At 41.9% G+C, this 13178-nt stretch overlaps 1 protein-coding gene across 7 annotated transcripts in view; it reads right to left on the minus strand.

The window, feature by feature from the left end:
* Window positions 1–4955: 4955 nt before the first annotated feature.
* Window positions 4956–13178, minus strand: part of MINDY3 (MINDY lysine 48 deubiquitinase 3) — a 71881-nt gene continuing 63658 nt past the window's right edge. For all 7 annotated transcript variants that reach the window (XM_068404906.1, XM_068404907.1, XM_068404910.1 and 4 more), the window contains 2 exons: window positions 7270–7341; window positions 4956–6002 (listed from right to left, as the gene is read on the minus strand). In XM_068404906.1, coding sequence (XP_068261007.1) covers window positions 5853–6002; window positions 7270–7341 — 222 coding nt within the window. In that variant the 3' untranslated portion in view covers window positions 4956–5852. The remainder of the gene's footprint in view (window positions 6003–7269; window positions 7342–13178) is intronic.

A 13178-nucleotide genomic window follows, 5' to 3' on the forward strand; every position in this document is an offset into this window, starting at 1 on the left:
ATGCGTACTCTTAAAAACCATACAGTTTTAAGGTAACTGAAGGCATTTGAAAGTTGTGTTGCCTTATGTTAAATAATAATAATGCCTTGCTCTTATTTAGCACAACAACAATCAGTTCCAGTGCCGAGCATCAGAAGTGAGGTTGCTGGGGCTTGGAGAACTGCTCAGATGGCACAGCAGACCTGTGGCACTCAGGGAGCGAGAAGGCAGCACATTCAGGTGCTGTATTCATCTTGTACAGATCTATCCAAAACAGAGTTAAAATCCAGTAATTAGCACAGCTGGAGATAGGTGAGTGTTCACACAAATGAAAAGCCGAAGAGGCATAGCAAGAACATAGGCAGTTCTCATGTGCTCCCCTTGTACCTGTCTTTCAGTTTGAAATGCATGGCACCCAACCTAGTTGGTGTGAACTAAATTTAAAAAGGGAAAAAAGTGCTTCAAATGGCTATTAGTGCTAAAACCTGTATGGAAAGCAGGGCAGAATGAAAAGAAGGAAATATCTTTCAGGATGCTCTTACCCCCAGGGTGTTAACATGCAGCAGTTCCCCTCCCCTTACCCTTTTCCTATTTTTTTTTCTTTCATACAAAGAAGAGAGACGTGAGTGTAGGATATTCCAAATCAGTTCAAACAGATAAATGAAAAGAAGAATTTTATATTTTGAAATATTTGCAGTGTTTCCCTAAATAACCTGGACCTGTTCTGATCACTGGAAGCTTATTCCAGATCTTGGTTTCCTCAGACTTTAGACTGCACTGCTTGTGATCTGCACTGCTCAAGAGGTAAGCAGCTGCCCCAGTTGTTGGTAGACTGAAGTTTGGTCTTCAGCATACCCGTGGCCTGATAGATTAACTGCTTTGAATATTGAACTAATAGGCTCTAGAACCTGACCTGGAGCCAGGACAGAGGGCTTTTGTAAGAACATTTAGCCAAGGGTCCAAAAGTCATTATCAACCCTACAGAATAACTGGAAGGTCAAGATAATTTATACAGAAAAATACAAGATTCGTGGTGTGGATTTCTACAGCTTATATTGTGTGCAGTTGGTGAGGTTAATATGTCCTTAAGGTCTTTTCAATCTTAAAAATAGATCAGTCAAATCTTCTATGGAAAGTTTTGCCGAAGCAAAACTTAAATATTAGTATTTCATAGAAGGCTCTCTTATGAAAGCTTTAATCTTATTTATGCCATTATTTAGTAATCTACCTGCTAGTAGAGGAAGGATAGGTATTTCAAAGAATCATATGGGATTTTAACATAAATCTTGTCAAAATTAATGACCATTTTACTGTTAAAAGTTTCCAAAACATAGCAGTGCGGAAGCCTAAGTGTCCAATTCCCATAGGAAAGCTTACTTTCTCTCTTAGTTGTTACCTAGTTTTGTTTCTGTAGGCAGGAAGCCTTCTCCTGAACTGTAACTGGAGCCATTACATAGACAGTATTTTGTATTGATTATCCTGTTACAAACCAAGAGGATAAAATGAGGATGTGACCACACTCCACAAAGAGCATGAATTTCTTGTCAGCCTTGTTTTTGCCAGCTTCTGAGTCTGAGCACCTGCTTCTCCCTCTGAACTGAAAAGGATGAATTTTAGCCAGTAGACAAGTCTGAGAGCAATGGGGGTCGTTTCTGTGCTTTTCACCTAGGTACTGATGCTCTACTGCATTTGGAAATAAAAAGCCTGACAATTTTCACTTGTGTCCAATTCAGTTAAGAATTAGCTAACTCATTAAGCTGTACTTTAAGGTTTGCTAGGTTCCCTTAGACTAATAACTTACTACCACAAGACCTTGCTTCTTCTTTCCCCAATGGCTAGTTGGTGGGATCTGAATTCAGGATGACATGTCAACAAAGGATGTTCAGCATTCAGTTTTGAACCTTACCTCTGTGAATGCTGTCCGAGTTAAAAATATTAGCAGAACTAATTAATACAGGAAAAGCATTAAAGCTAATTTGAGAGTGAGCAGACTAAGTCTTCTAGCAATCTCAACTTATAGCGCCTGTGAAAAAAATGTTTCTTTTCAAGAGATCTCATGGAAATACTATTTTTTTCTTAGTTTATAAGTATCAACTAGTTTAGTCACATGAAATCAATGTAAACCAGAATCTAATGAGCCAATCTACTACCTTCGTGAAAGCACAGACTGGCTGCTTAGTGCATGACACCCCAAAGGGTGGAACAGTAGGGAGGTTGCAGGGGAGGCTGTGAATGCCTTCGGTGTTTTTGCTGCACCTCCCAGGCTATCGCAGTCAGCAGACTTGCAGCACAATACTCAGCAAACCCACAACGGAGTCTGCACGTGCTCTCCAGAGCATGTCTGATGCTATGTGCTAAGCAGCTTTGCAGGCAATCAAGAGTACACAGAGTAACTGTCCACAGGCTGCCTGTAGACAGTCATCTAGTCGGAAAGCAAATGCACCATGGTATGCATTGCGCTAATGGACGTTCTTGTTCCTGCTCATGAAGTGTTGTGTAAACATAGCCATTTCACTACCTGAATGGATTTTACTCCCACATCACTTGCCTGCTCCATCCAGGCCCATCTTGGACTCCTTTACCCTAAATTCCTCCTCACAAAGAAGGGAAGAGAGAATTAAAAAAGCATACAGGTGGATCAGACAAGCAGAAACTATAACTGTCTGAAAGATAAAGCCAAGAACTTCAACAGAAGTATTCAACAAACCAAAGTGCCCTGCAGGTACTTAAGTGATTCGCTGTTTTAAATGGGTCTCATGTGGATTATAACAAGGATATTTACATTTGGATTTATACTGCCTGCTTACCTTGAACAGCTCAGGCTTTAACAAAGCAAAAATGTATTTGTTAGCCTTAAGCCTTCAAATATAACTCACCTGGGCTAATATGAGGCACTGGAAGTAGCCTTTCCACTATTTATTTAGATAATTTAGTTAGAGTATCTAACAGCAAACTTCAGTATATATTGAAGTGGAAATAATTGCTCTTCTACCATTCAACCAGCAGATGACCCCAGGACCTCTTTTTCTCCTCATCTCTTTGTTATGAAAGTGAATTTAGAACAAAGTGACACCAACACATAGCTGAACAATTTTCTGTCTCAAAGGGCTTTGAGACACAGGAGGGGGAACCCAGTTTTCCAGACCAACTATCCAATGGCCTGCTGACTGTACCATGTTGCCAGCTAGGACACTAGTTAGTTGTCTCCCAGAAGATACTGACCTTTCCTTGGCAATTAAAATTGAACCACTGTGTAATATGTAAAAAATCATTCACCTACAGTATTAATCAAAGTATCATTTAATAGCATATTTAGTTCACGTGATTTTTTACAGTTAGCATTATCCATTTGCTTTGGTTAGTTATGGCATGTATTTAATCCCGTAGAGTGGTCTGCTGTTACTTATCGACTAAGCCTCAATTTGCAAACTGCAATATATACATACATATATATATGTAGTCTATATATTTGGCATTTAGAGCAGAACAACCTGTGAAAATTATATAGTTTTCTGCTCATTTTTCTATGGAAGAAAATCAAAAGTATCAGACATTAATGCCCCACATATTATGAGTCTGCCTTCTAAATAGCCACCCTCTTTTAGGGGACAAAAGGTGAATTTCCACAAAGTCAGGATCTCTCCCATCTTGTCCATCAGGGAGGAATGGACAGAAAGATTCACTTGGCTGAGGCTCCAGGATGAGTTCCATTAAGCACTGTTAGCTAGCCTCTGTAGTCCAAAAATAAGTGAAGTAAACCAGAAGCCAGGCCTCAAACAACTGGGCAGCATGAAGGAAAAACAAAGATGCAGGAATAAGGGTTCTTATACCACACTGAGCATCAGCAAAAGTCCTCTGGAGTATGGCAGAAGTTTTAATCCAGGCTAATGCTTATATATAGATCTCATATCAGCTGGGCTTCTAAATTATTTTTTTTCTGTGAGATAGAACACAAATTGTATCTGACAGTGGACTAGAAAAAGGCTGTTTATTCTAACAGATGCAAGCTATGGTTCAGTGCAAGCTCTGTTGGGAGATACTCTAGTACAAGCCAAGACAGACACCAGAATCCAGAAGAAAGGGCAAGAAAAGTGAATTGTCACCTTCCAAGAGGTCAGTGCAAGGCTGCCTAGACACTTACCTTAAATGTGCAAAACCAGCTAAAGCAAATACCTATCAAGCCTGAGCATTTTAGAAAAAGTAAAGTTTCAGACTTGCCAGGCAGTCCAGATTAAAGCAGATTCTTTTAATTAATTATCTATATACTTTTGAGTAGCAATACTACTGTTGCACAAGTCTTCTAGCATCAGGCCCACACAGAAAGATGGAATACTTGCATTCTAAGTAAAGTGAGTCAGATAAGACGAATTAAGAAATCTTTTCAAACTGTCATCTGCAAAGGAATTATTTTTTCAGAAAAAGAAACCTCAAAAAGAGGTAAGACACACTGCTGTCAGTTCTGCAATAAGGAATGGTCATGGTAATTTCGTTCACCCATTTCCAGATGTAATTCGAACAGATACACTGTACGGTCTTGCAGAGGACATAACTGCAAGGGTCACGCAAAGGATGTTCTCTTTCTATCACTACTACATGCTTTACAGTGCAAATTCTCCAACAAGGGTTTCTCCCCCACATTACATACCTCATTTTCGACCAAATCTGTTTTCCTACATGGCAATAATTCTGGAGTCATACTGTTATTTACAAATGAAAATAAATTTTGTAAAAGTAAGTAATTCTGACTGTGAAATTCAGCCCTGCTGGCAATAGTGTAGGCTCTACAATCACAGTTAAGACACAATAAATTATACTTTGTTGTGTTTTTTTTTCCTGAGATGTGTTCAACTCGAAACCTGACATTTCTAAACCCATGGTCCCTTTTCATCATCTCAGAGAGGCAGTAAACTCGTTTGATTAAAACCAAACTTAAAACAATACATCATGATTCAAGGAAAAGATTTTATTTTAGGGCTAACAAGTTGATAATAAATAAAGGAATATAATAATGTAATAACAGATGTTCTCATGCACTTAACACATACAATAACGCTGGCTTACACTGCTGTTTGGACAAACTCAGAAGAGGTATTTGGCAATATTATAAGTTTGAATAGTTTAGAGATTATAGAACAAGAAACTCTTTCTGCTGTTTTTACATTTCGTTTATATAAATTCAAATAAATATTAATAGATCTATTTTTCCTCAGATTTTCTGTTCACTTTTAACATGCCCAATAACTAAGCCACAGTAATATACAACTGCCAAGAAAGAATATTTATGAATTATACTTATCAATATTCCTAAAAATGTATCATACTTATGTCACATTGTGCAAGCTCTTTAGGTAAAATTAGATTTTAGGAAAAATTGCAGAAAATTTAAACTCATTAAAACATATCCAGTGCAAAGGCCAGTCTAGTCCACACATTAAGGTACTGTAATGTAAGCCAATATAATTTAAATAATAAAACATGCCTATATGATTCAGAGGAAGCTGAGTATGTTTTATGTTTTAAAGATCTGACATCTAATATGCAGATTCTGCAATATCAGACATGTTTCAAATCTTCATGAGATAGCAAAATAATGTTAACTTTGTAAGTAGGCTTTTTTCTTTTTTTCAGGATAACTCACATTAACAGTACTACAGTGGCCAAAAAAGACAAACTATTATAATAGAAATCAATCTGATTAAAAAATTAAATATTCCAATTAACACTGAAAAAGTGTTTGTAATCATTATTTACAATCATCAATGATACCAGTGTATAACTCCACACAGTCAAAGTATACCACTTTCCAAGCAAATACCAACTCTCATATCCCCATTCAAGCATTCCATAGTAGGATGTTGTTTATGCGCAACGTATCAGTTTAAAGAAGGAGATCGATCTGTGGTCCACAGTAATTCTATATACGGCCATTTGGTTTGCAGGCAGCGTTTGACAGGAGTGTCGTCGGTCTGTAGCATTGGTTCTTCAAAACCCATAACAACTGCTGTGCCTTCTACATACATGACCTGCCAAAATAAAAACAATTATGTCAGCTTATGTTTGTTAAAAACGATGAGATTATAATTTTCACTGGGTTAGGAGAGGATTTGTTATGATACTTTTTTTTTTCTACTACAAAAAACAAATCCATGAAGTTTTACATACTTTTTTTTTAAATGAAATGAGGTATGAAATCGGAAAAAAAAAAAATCTCTTCAACTCAAGTGCCTGAAAATCCTGATCAGGCCATATTCATTTGACTGTTTACTTCAGTACACGGTAAAGGGCAAAACTGGGAAAAAAAAAATCTAGGAAATGCAATGACAACAGTCTGTGACAATAGATCTTCTACTACTGTTGCAGTTGCAAAGTTTGATATTGTTATTTTTATAAGGACAGTGTTCCTTAGACTTACCTTTATGGAATTAATTTTCCATACAATGGAACTTCTGTTGCAAATCAGCTCTATTCATAAAACAATATTTAAAATGATATAAGAAGAATCCTCTGAAAACAAGATTTTTTTCTAATTTTCTTGACTATGTATATGTGTTCAATAGTAAAGATAAACGCATCTTTGAATGCTTCTGCCGACATTTTGAGGTATGAAACCGCTGGACATTTCACAGGGGTAAATTTTAAGGACTTCAAGCTATTCCAAAGACTGAGTACATACATTTTCTTGAAGAGTTGTCGTCTTGTAGTTATTTTTTGTTCCCTATGTCTGTTCATGCCTTACACTCTTCTACCCTAAATGCTAATCCAGGAACTAACTTAGAAGCAGTCACAGTGTGTCATGTATACCCCTCCTTCCAAGAAAGCGGAAGAGGAAACAGGTCATTTTTGTCCTCCACTAAGTGGTTCCAAAAAATATTAATTTGTGATGCAAGCCTGGTGTACTAAAATATTTCACAAAAAATTCCAAACATCTCAACTGAGATGTAGAGTTAGTTATAGAAGGTGCAGTTTGTCTGTGTTATGTCTCCATTGTTCACATCCCACTTCTCGCAGATAAGCATGAGAAGTGCTCTGCTCAAAACACATAGCTTAAGAGATGTGGTCTAGTCAACTGAACCAGTATAGTAGCTAAAATATGATCACGAGCACAAAGCAGTTTCCAATTCCAAATATATAATTTTGGAAGAAAATTATCAAAATAATAGTTTTGTAAAAAGTCTGGTTCAAGTTAAGGTATTTTGCCCGTAACTATCGTCAGTTTTCCAATATAATGCAGGGAGTTAGTTTTGCATATTAATTGTTATTAGAGCTAGACTTATGTTTCTTAAATCTTACCTTTTCGTTATAGTTAGATTGCTTCAGTCCATTGTAATGGTAAACAGTGAATGACTCTGAAACCCTAGAGTCCTAGTAGAAAGAAGACAGTTAATTTCATGTAACTTACACACCGTGCCTTGACAGTCTCTTCTCTTTAGAACTAGTCAGATGCATTTAAACAGGAAGACTCAAGGAAATCGTAAAAAAGTACAATTTCTTTTAGGTGACATCATCTTGAAGATTTTGTTCATTTTACCTTTCTCATCAGAAATAATAAAAAGATGTCAGTAAATTAATGGGAACACCCCCAAGAGCAAGTCATAATTTTTTGTTCATATGGACACTTTAAGCTACAACTTCAGCACTGAGCATGTAGAAACTGTCCTAATTTTTCAGATCGGACACCTTACGTAGTAGCCACATTCACGTGTATTTATGACTGTTTGGATGCTACTAAGTTAAATATTTACTAAGGACCAGATCCAATCTCTAACCCTCCATTTCAGAGCTAAAAAGTAATTTACACCCATGCCTGCCTAACTGTAAACTAATTGTGAAGACACCTGTTCAGTTGAGGCCTAACCGCAGATGTGCTGCAGTTGTCAACCTTTACTATTCCAGGTTTTTAAATGCTTTAGTCCTAAAAGGACTGAAAAGCTTTGCATTTCACTGAGTCAGGACACACAAATCAGGTGTAATATCATCTCTTTTATGCCTACTGGACCAGGCTCCAAACAAAAGCTTATCCCTTTTTTTAAGTACATGGAGGTAAAGGCTGGAACGAGAAGAGATCTGCTCAGGTTACAGTACATCCATCAGATTACAAAAAGCCCTCATTCATTTTTTCCCTCTTAAATGATTCAAAAACCTTATCTCTGCATGGGTCTCTCAGAGCAACCCAGCCTATTTGGTGGAGGGAGGGTGGTGAAAAGGAAGGTAAGCAGTGACTCTACTGACAGAACTTGCTTCACAGAGATAAATAATATCAGGCTTTGCTGAGAAGGAAAGAGGACACTTATTCTTTTCCCTGAGGAAGGTATGCTCACCCTGAAGGAAAAGAAGTGCTGCTTTTCAGTTCCTGTCCCGTGGATGTTAAGTATTTCACACGAATCTAGGTGAAAGACCTTCTACGGGGCTACGTAAACAGAAGCAACCGAGTAAGAGGGTTGCAACCAGCTCCAAAATGGAGAAAAGAAAAGTAATTGCTATAGGTGACTCCCTGCTAAGGGGAACGGAGGGCCCCATATGCAGGCCAGACCCAGCTCACAGGGAAGTCTGCTGCCTCCCTGGGGCTCGGGTAAGGGATGTTGCCAGGAGGATTCCTCAACTGGTGAGGCCCTCTGACTACTACCCACTATTAGTATTCCAGGTGGGTAGGGATGAGATTGAAGGGAGAAGTTCCAGGGCAATCAAAAGGGACTTCAGGGCCCTGGGGCGTTTGGTAAAGGGGGTAGGTGCGCAGGTGATATTCTCTTCAATTCCTTCGGTGTTTGGTGAAAATAGGGAAAGGACTATGAAAGTTCAACAGATTAATATGTGGCTAAGAGACTGGTGCAGTAGGTGGGATTTTGGGTTCGTTGACCACGGGGCGGCTTTCATAGCACTGGGCCTGCTTATGCCGGATGGGGAACAGCTGAATCAGAAGGGGAAAAGGGTTATGGCCCAGAAGTTGGCAGGGCTGATCAAGAGGTCTTTAAACTAGGTTCAATGGGGGAGGGGGATAAGATCAGGGCAACTAGAAATGAACCTAGGGGTGACAGGCCTGCATCGGGGGCAAGGCCGCTAGCCCAGCTGAAGTGCGTTTACACCAATGCACGCAGTATGGGCAACAAACAGGAAGAGCTAGAAGCCACTGTATAGCAGGAAGGTTATGATGTGGTTGCCATCACAGAAACGTGGTGGGATGACTCTCATGACTGGAGTGCTGCTATGGATGGCTATAGGCTCTTTAAGAGGGACAGACGAAGCAGGAGAGGCGGTGGGGTAGCGCTATATGTTAGGGAGTGCTTGGACTGTGTTGAAATTGAGGAAGTTGGTGAGGATGACAAGGTTGAATGTTTATGGGTAAAGATCGGGGGAAGGTTGGCAGGGTGGACATTACGGTGGGAGTCTGTTATAGACCACCCAACCAGGATGAGCAGGCGGACGAGGCATTTTACAAGCGGCTGTCAGAAGCCGCCCGGTCGCCGGCCCTTGTACTCGTGGGCGACTTCAACTTGCCAGATGTCTGCTAGAAATAAAACATGGCAGAGAGGAAGCAATCTAGGAGATTCCTCGAATGTGTGGAGGACAACTTCCTCATGCAAGTGGTAAATGAGCCCACTAGAGGAGGGGCCCTGCTTGACCTGTTGTTTGTGAACAGAGAAGGACTAGTGGGAGATGTGAGGGTCAGTGGCCGTCTTGGGAATAGCGACCACGAAATGTTAGAGTTTTCGATAGTGGGGGAAGTAAGGAGGGGCAAGAGAAGAACTTCTGCCTTAGATTTCCGGTGGGCTGACTTTAGCCTGTTTAAGAGGTTGGTGGACAGAGTCCCTTGGGAGTCGGTCCTGAAGGGCAAAGGAGTCCAGGAAGGCTGGACATGCTTCAAAAGGGAATTGCTAAATATTCAGGAGCAGGCTGTCCCAGTGTGTAGAAAGACAAGCCGTCGGGGAAAAAGACCGGCCTGGTTAAACAGAGAACTTAGGCTAGAACTTAAGGAAAAAAAGAGAGCCTATTTGCTCTGGAAGAAGGGTCATGTAACTTGGGAGGTCTATATGGACGTTGCCAGGTCATGTAGGGAGAAGATTAGAAGGGCCAAAGCTCAATTAGAGCTCGATTTGGCTGCTACAGTCAAAGATAACAAAAAAAGCCTATACAAATACATCAACAGCAAAAGGAGGGTCAAGGAGAGCCTCCACCACTTGCTGAATGAGGAGGGTAGTGTAGTGTCAGGGGATGAGGAAAAGGCAGAGCTGCTCAATGCCTTCTTTGCCTCGGTCTTTAATGTCAAGACCGGTTGTCCTCAGGAGACTCGGCCCCCAGAGCCTGAAGTTAGGGGTGGGGGGCTGTGTGAACCTCCCGTAATCCAGGAGGTGGTTAGTGACCTGCTGTGCCAATTGGACACCCACAAGGCTATGGGCCCGGATGGGATTCACCCCAGAGTAATGAAGGAACTGGCAAATGAACTTGCCAAACCACTCTCGATTATCTACCAGCAGTCCTGGTTAACTGGAGAAGTTCCAGCTGACTGGGAATTAGCAAATGTAACGCCCATCTACAAGAAGGGTTGGAAGGATGATCCAGGGAACTATAGGCCTGTCAGCCTGACCTCGGTGCCAGGCAAGGTGATGGAACAGATCATCCTGAGTGCCCTTACACGGCACATGCAGGACAATTCGGGCATCGGGGCCAGCCAACATGGATTCATGAAAGGCATGTCCTGCTTGACCAACCTGGTCTCCTTCTATGACCAAGCGACCCGCTTAGTAGATGAGGGCAGGGCTGTGGATGTAGTCTATCTAGACTTCAGTAAGGCATTCGACACTGTCTCCCACAGCATCCTCCTAGACAAACTGGCTGCCCGGGGCTTGGATGGGTGGACTCTTCGATGGGTTAAAAACTGGCTGGATGGCCGAGCCCAGAGAGTGGTGGTGAACGGGGCAAAGTCCAACTGGCGGCCGGTCACTAGCGGTGTTCCCCAGGGCTCAGTTCTGGGGCCGGTGCTGTTCAATATCTTTATAGATGATCTAGACGTAGGGATTGAGTGCACCCTCAGCAAATTTGCAGATGACACCAAGCTGGGTGGGAGTGTCGATCTGCTGGAGGGTAGGAAGGCCCTACAGAGGGATCTGGACAGGTTAGATAGATGGGCCGAGACCAACGGCATGAGGTTCAACAAGAACAAGTGCCGGGTCTTACACTTCGGTCACAACAACCCCATGCAGCGCTGCAGGCTGGGGGAAGAGTGGTTAGAAAGCGACCCGGTGGAAAGAGACCTGGGGGTGCTGACTGACAGCCGGCTAAACATGAGCCAGCAGTGTGCCCAGGTGGCCAAGAAGGCCAATGGCATCCTGGCCTCTATTAGGAATAGTGTAGCCAGCCGGTCTAGGGAAGTGATCGTCCCTCTGTACTCGGCACTGGTGAGGCCGCACCTTGAATCCTGTGTCCAGTTCTGGGCCCCGCACTTCAAGAAAGATGTTGAGGTGTTGGAGCGAGTCCAGAGGAGGGCGACCAACCTGGTGAAGGGTCTGGAGGGTCTGACCTACGAGGAACGGCTGAGGGAGCTGGGGTTGTTTAGCCTGGAGAAGAGGAGGCTCAGAGGTGACCTTATTGCAGTCTACAACTACCTGAAGGGAGGTTGTAGTGAAGTGGGAGTCGGCCTCTTCTCCCAGGCAACTAGCGACAGGACAAGAGGACACAGCCTCAAGCTTCGCCAGGGGAGGTTCAGGTTGGACATTAGGAAGAATTTCTTTTCAGAAAGAGTTATTAGCCATTGGAATGGGCTGCCCAGGGAGGTGGTGGAGTCACCATCTCTGGAGGTGTTTAAGAAAAGACTGGACATGGCACTTAGTGCCATGGTCTAGTTGACAGGGTGGTGTCAGGGCAACGGTTGGACTCGATGATCCCTGAGGTCTCTTCCAACCTGGTTGATTCTGTGATTCTGTGTGCAGCAATTGTTTCCCCAAAAAAGGGCTACCAGGGAATTCTGGAATCACCCTCTCCAGGTGACTGCCCTAAGTGCTGAAGAGTTAGGCTTGCTCTCTCAGGCTGAATGATCTTTGAATATTTTTCTTCTAAGCCAACAGCTTTGAAAAGGAAAGCTGAGATCCCCTCCTGCTTTTGATGTGGAGTTTAGTACTTTCAAGGAGAGTAAGAATGGGGTTTTGAATATTCTCAGCAAAGAAGGAATCGAATCTGGATCTCCTGAGCACTAGCTATGTGTTCAAATATCGTATAAAAGGGAACAACAACAATTCCAACCATCACTGGCATCTGCTATTTCCTCACAGTATTTTAAAGACAGACATTCATCTTCATTTCTGCAGAATTTCAGTTTCAGAAAGAATTCTGAACGAGGTGTCAATATGGGTAAGGGCTCCTGCTATCTGATCCTCAGAACACAGACAGATTGGACAACATATCCGTGCCCTCAGCAATCATTCAGTAACTGATACTGGCAGGTCCCAGTCCAAAATGTGCTGATTGTTCAGACTGTAGCCTTAAGGCAGTAACACTTTGCATGTTTTGTATTGGAGCCAGAGAAGGTTCAACAGCACAGGCAAAACCGAGTGGTGAGGAATCACGTGCAGCAGGGAAGTACTTGACGGGCAGGCATTGACTTGAGGGCTCCAACTTTACAGCAGGGAAAGAGCTCATGCACCAGCTCTCTAGGTGACTAAGGTAGGGATCTGCCCATGATTCCACTATGCTCCCTTCTCCAGCTGCCCTTCTTCAGTCAGTGATGCCCTTCAGCAATGGGCAACAGAGGCAGCAGCCCCATACGATGGCTGTTTTCTCCTCCAGCTACCTACGTCCCACAGTATTGGACAGTTTAGGCACAGCCAATTATGGAGGATATGCTTTCGTTTTCTGAACTTCATTCTAAGCACCTGGGGCCTAAAATGAAGCACTGGAGTCTTCCATATTTGTAAGTGTAATATAATTGTAAGAAATAAGATTAAATTATATTCAATTGTAAAGATATTTCCACTTCTGGATATACCAATGAAAGGAAGAAGAAACAGTTGGCAAATACACAATGCAGATATAATTCTGTAAATCCGGATAAAATGAACACTGTAACTCCTTCTTTTTCCTCTAGATGATGAATCATCTCTTAACAATGTATTCAGCCCCTACCATCTTTGGCAGTGCAGCTCTAGTGTCTTCTGAACAAGAGTGTTTCACAGTACAGAATACTACATCCAAACAGTGCTGCACAACCCTTA

This window comes from Nyctibius grandis, chromosome 7 (genome assembly GCF_013368605.1).
Source record: "Nyctibius grandis isolate bNycGra1 chromosome 7, bNycGra1.pri, whole genome shotgun sequence".
Classification (NCBI taxonomy): domain Eukaryota; kingdom Metazoa; phylum Chordata; class Aves; order Nyctibiiformes; family Nyctibiidae; genus Nyctibius; species Nyctibius grandis.